Genomic DNA, 7,044 nt, shown 5'->3' with positions numbered 1-7,044 from the left:
TTTGATCTGATATTTTCTGGCCTTTCTCTCTGCCCCCCCCCCCCCCCCTTCAAAAAAGGAGAGGGCTACATTATTGCAGCTATAAAAAATTGTATTCAGAAATTAACTGTGCATTGATTAATGCGCAAAATCTTACATCTTTAATTGTATTTGAACAATACCTTATTCATTAATTTTCTCTTTTCATGTAAGCAAGTTTATTACGAAGTACAAATTGTACTTCGGGTTCGTTGCCACGATGCTCTCAGTAAGGTATATGTACAAATTTTACCGATAAATGTATTAGGAAAACCTACTACATGTACATGTATATGTAATAGTCTTTCGATATATAATTATATTCACAACTTATAGTGTTATCAGTGATTTACCATTATTTCAATTATGACCATTTACACAAAAGCTTTTTTTATGGTCATGTAGCTATAATCGCCTCGTTTTTTTCTTAACATCGGGCTCGATGCTATATGATGTTCTAGAAGCTTCCGTCAATATAAAGATCGGTGAATGACGAAAATATTTTGCACATTTCCCTTTTTAATCGGTTATCACAACTTATTTCTTTTATATAATTTAAATCGAGTTTTGATTGAATAATTCAGTGATGACGTTTTCTGTAATAAATAATCGATTGCTTGTTGTCAGTTTCATTAAAAATTGCCAGTAACTTAGATCCGCCAACCGGAAACGCCACCGTACTCACGTTTTAGCTATTTCATGGCTGTTTATAGATAATGAAAGTAGACTTTTAATTTAATGTACGATATTTACTATGCCGTATGCGAGTGAAATCTAAATATAGTTTACGGACATCAGCTTGTACCTAGCGTATTGTTAGAGGAGTAAGTAAGAACTCTGGTGCACCCATTTCGGAGTTTATTTGCAAAATGTATTAATTTATAAGTATAGATATATACGGCATTATAATTTGGTTAAATTTGGATTTCCGCTTAACATTTTCCTGGCTGCAAACGTACTTCATCCAGAAAGAAAGACGTGTTTTTCTTCTTAATGTAATGCTTGTCGTGAGGTGGCACGATGTTGCAGTGGTAAGGATTGCAGCATGAAAACGTTATTATAATCTGCAATATTTCAGGGAAAATGAGTTAATTGTCATATTGTAATTTTTGAATTTACTGGTGAAGTAAATAGAAAAATTACAATACTAGTACGACAAATAGATGTTATATTGTACTTTTTCTATTTACTACCACCTGGTAAATTAAAAAATTACAATAGGACATAATTATGAATTATTTTTGATCCAAATTAGTTCCCTCTAAGTTAAAACTTCCTTACTTCGCCAAATCCTTGCGGCACGTTGACACATTTAGTTCCTGTAATTCCCTCGTAATGACCAAAGTTTTGGTTGTATAGAGTCTTTGATTTTTTATGTAGTCCCTTCCATATCACAGCCAGGTAATTGTTCACCTTGAATCTATGATAAAGATGCCGGGCTTTTTGAGTGTAGGAGAAGGTCAATTTATAGGGTTTACCTGTAAGTTTTCAAAAATTGCGTCATGATATTCCAACAGCATGGACATTTTCAAACATCATTGATTAATTAATGATGATTTCTTTCACATAATATAAATAATTTTGAAAACATTATTTTGTGCATCAGGAGAGATGAAAGAGTCCCTGACCTAAATACAGTTCCTCGCTGGTTACATGAATTGTCTTACTATATTTGGCTCTTGCAGCAAGGAAGTGATGTTGCTGAAAAAATAATTCAGCTTAATTTTTTTTTAGTTTGAAATTCCTGATAGTAAATCAATTTAGATGGAATAATACATAAATGTCGATGAATGAATATTTGAATCCTACGAAGTTTAAGGCCCAGTATCCGGTGGGAAGATCAGCGTGTGTTGGCTTCAGGAAGCAGTCAGTGTAGTGGGAATACCCGCAGTTATCTCCTAGAAAAGAGTAATACTGTTCGATATTGCATGTTAAAAAAGGACAATTGTAGGAACAATAGTCTGAGACCTATAAAGTCTGTGCTCGATTTTATTTTCATTTGAATCCGTTGCTTATATCCATGGAGGGTGAATTTATGCTTCTGAAATTTAAATGACTCGTTTCACAAAAAATATGGAAAACTGGACCAATAGAAATTTGGATATTACAAGTCAAACATCAAGTTAGCGTTGTGATAGAGGGGTTCTTGAAAGGAAAATGACTAGTTTTGCGTTGCAAAAATTTTTCGAGAAACACAAAAAAGTGGTTATTGTCCTAAGAAAGAGCTTGCTCATTACGTTTCCTTGAATGCTTCCTTTTCCCTTTTATACATGTATAAAATTCTAAGTTAAAAGGATGTGACATTATCTAAATTCTCGCGAAAAATATCAATTGTTGATCATAAAATTAAAATTAAAATAAGTAAGATAAAAAAAAAATTAGTGCTTACACCAAGGATTCGAACCAGGGTGTAAAATAACTTTCGTTATGCTCTAACCGACCGAGTTAATGCTTGAACTGTGGAAACACTGCAATAACACAAGAAGGGTTATTCGATTTTGTTGTTATTTTTACCCCCAAAGCAGGTCTGCATATAGGTTCATAATCCCTCTGGTCACTCATATAAAATGGTGCTTGAATGCTTGTTGTTTTCCAAAAGAAATGTATTTCATAAAATGCAAACAGATTTATTTCATTAAGATTTATTCCTTTTTTCAGAGTATCAATGAACTTTAAGCCCATCTTCAAAAATTTTCCAAAGGTACCAAACTTTTTCGAGACAAGACTGGATATTTTGACCAAATTACTACTAAAGATCAGTCGTAATTTGCCAAAATGTTTGTCCTGCTTATTTATGTGTTGGTCAATTACACCGACATTTAAACCTTCTTCCAATTAAAAATTTTACAAATTTTGATGCTTTGAACATCAAAAGATAAACTTGACCTTCTTTCATATTTCTTACGTACTTTTTTACGGATTCTCCTTTTAGCCTTAGACTAGTGTGTCACCAAAAATACTCTTTTCCCAAGTCTTACGAAAGTGATTAAAGCTGGATTATGAAAAGAATTTTATAACTATATATTTACCTCTATACTGGCAGTTATATCCTACGTAATTTCCGGCACAGGAACAGACACATTGTCCCCCTTCTATCACCACACTCCCCCCGTTCTCGCATACGACACCTTTACATCGCCCTGTCAAGAATAACATTGCACATCTCTCTTTAAAGTCTGACGATACGTTCCTCAGTATCTGATTTTTGTATCTCTTCGTAATATACAAAAAAATAATAAATAAAAAAAAAATTAAATTAAAAAAATAAAAATAAATAAATAAATACGTCTAAACTGTTTTCAAAATGTCTTAAGATATACATAAACCAAAAAAAAAATTTTGTACATGTACATGCTCTGGAAGTTTGCACTAATACCTAGCTGGTTTTATATATATATATATATATATATATATATATATATATATATATATATATATATATATATATATATATATATATATATATATATATAAAGTAAAAAAAGTCAATTAAACTTTCCTTCAAAACATGTGCTTTATGTAGAGTAAATTGGCCATTGCATACGGTATAAGATGCAAATATTTTCTGATTAGGATAAATAGCATTTACTTTTTTCCCAACAGCAACATGTTTATTAGATTTATGTTCATAAAGAAAACTTGAATAATGTTTGTCAAAGTGTGAAAACTTTGGGTTGCTTTATCCAAAACGGGCTACTATATCGCATTTCGGACAACTGGTCCCAACTAACCCGATAAATGTTAAAGGAATTTCAAACTTGTTCTATAAATTGACTTGATATAAAAATGACATGCTGTTCCCTTGAACATAATCCCCTACGTACATGTGAGGCATAGAGAATATCGACCCTCGGGCTGATATTGGAGTCTGGGGTTGGTATGGGGTGTGATACAGATTTTGCCATGTATTATTGTTTTTATTATATATTTGAAAATAGTGTCATAAAAATCATATATAAACTTTTAAATTGATAACTAAATTTTTAATAATTGAATGTGATCTGTTTTCGTTGAATTTCCGTTTCTCATTATTTTTTCCAAAGGCAATGCGTTCAGCGATAAGAAATGAAATAATTCTAAATAAAACGAATAGTTATTTTGAATAACATAAACCATCTTTCAAATGAACTTCATAAACAATAGAAAAAGATTCGAGGTACTCGGAATGAAAAATAAAGGGAGGTTCGGGAAAATAAAGGGTCAATCTCATGTGCAGAATTGTCGTTCGTTCCTCTCCCAGACACTTCATAAAGGGTATGATAAAGGTGAAATAAAGGGTGCTAATACAGGGTGTACCTGTTTTCATAGCAGGGATGCAAATATCCTGTATTATATAACAAATATATAATAAATGCTGATATCCCTTACGTAACGATATGCTGATATCCCTTACGCAACGACATGCTGATATCCACTACACAACGACATTCTGATATCCCGTACATAGCGACATGCTGATATCCCTTACGTAACGACATTCTGATATCCCGTACGTAACGACATTTTGATATAATTTAACGACATGCTGATATCCCTTACGTAACGACATTCTGATAGCCCGTAAACGTAACGACATGTTTATGCTCCCTACACAGCAGATGTTGATATCCCGTACGTAAGTACATGCTGATATTTCCTACGTAAGGATATTCTGATATCATTAACTAATAAAAATCACCTACTTCTTCTGCGTTCCTTAATGGCCTTGTGTCTATCCTCCGCGTTGTTGTCCTCTACGTCTGAATAATCAGTCAGAGAATGGATCTCGTGAATCTCGTGCACATCTACTCCATGATAACCGTGCTACAACAAGCATTCCTATCAATCCTATGTAATTATTATTTTAAATAGTACCAAAACAATTAAAAACAAGTTTGGTAAAGCACAAAATTAATTTACAGGGCCCTTGTGTTCCGTTGAAAAAGGACAGGGTTTGGTAAAACCAGATTTTTCGTTGGTATTATTTAAAATTTAAAACGTACATTGCACAGAGGCTATGTTCCAAGACGGTGTACTAAACATGTCTGTCTGAAATTTTAAAAAAAGAAGCTAATTCGGGGAATTACATCGAAGTATTATAAAACTTTTATCTGGAAATTATCAAAATCCTAAATATTGAATAAAAGTGGAAAAAATTGTTTAAATTTGCAGCTCTCCACCGGCAAATTGTGGCGTCTCAATATGATACGTATAAAATCGAGCACAGACTTTATAGGTCTCAGACCATTGTTCCTACAATTGTCTCAATACCAGTGGAAAATTCTCAAAGGGACATTAAACAAACAAACAATCAAACCAAAAAAAAACCAATGTGTCCCCGTAACAGAGATATGGACCAGATAAATATATACACTTCCAATTCATCTCACCTCGATCTTTCTGAAGTCTTTAACCTTAAGGGCAAAAATATAATTTACATCATTTACTAGTGTCAGTCTATAAGAATATTTTATCTAAGTTATTCTTTGAATTCATGAAATTTTCTACCTCTATACCGTGTCCGTGGTTTCTGGCTGCATAGTAAATTGCAGAATTGAGTTGTTGTATAGTCCGGTCTTTCTTCTCTGGTGGATTTAGAAAGACTCTAAGTTGCTTGCTGATGTAAGTAGCTTCATACTTTGACATGTAAATGTACAGCATAAGGATGCCTAAAACAATGTTACTTTTACACGACATTTTCTAATATCTGAAAAATAATACATTATATTATGACAAATCGTTTTTCGAAGATTAAAAACACAGTGGTTTATTTTAAAATTTTCTGATGAATAACTTGCTTACAAAATATGTCCGTTGTCCGCAGAACCTTTCTGACGTGTGTTTCATGGAGAATGACATATTGTACAAAGTTCTTTAGGGTTAATATCCACGTTATTCGCACAATTAAACAAACCAGGTAGTACTGTGGATCAGTAATACTGATACATATAAATACCGGGGAAATTGCAATCTCTCTATATCTTTTATCCCTTTGTGTTAAAACATGTAGGAATAAATGAATTATTATGGTACATTAACGCTGGGATTATCAATATTTTACAGGTTTTCCAGAGAAACCAATTTGTTCATCATTCATGACCACAACCACAACCCCCCCCCCCCCCCCAATTCTCTGCTTAGAACAATAGCAGTTTTCTATAGAGTTTTGTACACCTTATCCCTGAACTGTGGAGAATAAAAGTATATACCGACGTTTACTTTGTTAGGTAATGTAAAGAAAGTTTCTCAAGTTACGTATTTTATTTAAAGAGATTAATTTTAATTAATAGTTCAGCTGTGTATTTGAAGATGGTCTTCAGCCTCGAAAATTCACGAGGATATGACCCGATATTTTTACAATTACCTCATATTTTACCCATGAATATAAGCTCCGCAAGAAAAATAAATCAAAGACAAAGTGAGGGGGAAAAACAGACGGCGAGGCGGATCCAGTATTTCCAGTTAGGATCCTTTTAAAAAGTTAAACGACGAAAGAAATAAAGGATGGACCCATTTATTTTTCCTAAGGCGGTTCATACCCAAAACAATCTGCCTACCCCCCCCCCCCCCCCCCCCACACACACACACACACAAAAGCTGGAAATAGGGGAGGCAGTTTTAACTCAAGGAATTAAACAACTTTCGTTCGTTTATGACTTTCTCTTCCAATTAAATGCAAACTCACAATCTCGTAATTTGTAGATCTATAAGACATTCTAAATGCATGTAGTGAAATCACCAATAGGTGATACTTGTATTGATCACCTACATATATTCGAATGCATGATATCATCAAACGGGGTTTGATTAATATCCATCGCATGTAAGTCCGGTAAAAGGGTCCTGACTGTCCCAAATCAAAATTGCATAACTCCCGAAATTACTTAAGGTAAAACTTCCCAAATTATACGCAAATTGAAAATTTCATCTTTTTTTTCAAGAAATCATAAATTTTGAAAAATAACTACTCATGAAGATTTAAACAAATTTATAAATATATTTTATAATTTGTCTTAATTATGTTTTAAAATTCTACAGTAGAACATA

At 32.9% G+C, this 7,044-nt stretch overlaps 1 protein-coding gene across 1 annotated transcript; it reads right to left on the bottom strand.

Annotated features, from left to right (window-relative positions):
• Positions 1–938: 938 nt before the first annotated feature.
• On the bottom strand, positions 939–5,698 carry LOC133183416 (uncharacterized). The gene is made up of 7 exons (XM_061318379.1): positions 5,506–5,698; positions 4,701–4,821; positions 3,048–3,158; positions 1,828–1,916; positions 1,647–1,719; positions 1,300–1,496; positions 939–1,082 (listed from the first exon to the last, which is right to left on the bottom strand). Exons 1-7 carry the CDS (start codon positions 5,692–5,694, stop codon positions 951–953), a joined length of 912 nt encoding a protein of 303 aa, XP_061174363.1. The 5' UTR covers positions 5,695–5,698; the 3' UTR covers positions 939–950.
• Positions 5,699–7,044: the final 1,346 nt, after the last annotated feature.

This window comes from Saccostrea echinata, unplaced genomic scaffold, assembly GCF_033153115.1.
Source record: "Saccostrea echinata isolate AGI-Se365-2 ecotype Australia unplaced genomic scaffold, CSIRO_AGI_Sech_v1 ptg000009l, whole genome shotgun sequence".
Taxonomy (NCBI): Eukaryota; Metazoa; Mollusca; class Bivalvia; order Ostreida; family Ostreidae; genus Saccostrea; species Saccostrea echinata.
This window is presented reverse-complemented; position numbering and strand designations above follow the sequence as displayed.

What these genes read in the sequence shown, in the direction of transcription:
- LOC133183416 (XM_061318379.1), bottom strand. Translation starts at nt 5,694, where the DNA reads ATGTCGTGTAAAAGTAACATTGTTTTAGGCATCCTTATGCTGTACATT. An exon ending in ATATAACTGCCAGTATAGAG is followed by an intron (nt 1,917 to 3,047) that starts GTAAATATATAG and finishes ACTCTTTTCTAG; the next exon opens with GAGATAACTGCGGGTATTCC. An exon ending in TGCCGCAAGGATTTGGCGAA is followed by an intron (nt 1,083 to 1,299) that starts GTAAGGAAGTTT and finishes GAAATATTGCAG; the next exon opens with ATTATAATAACGTTTTCATG.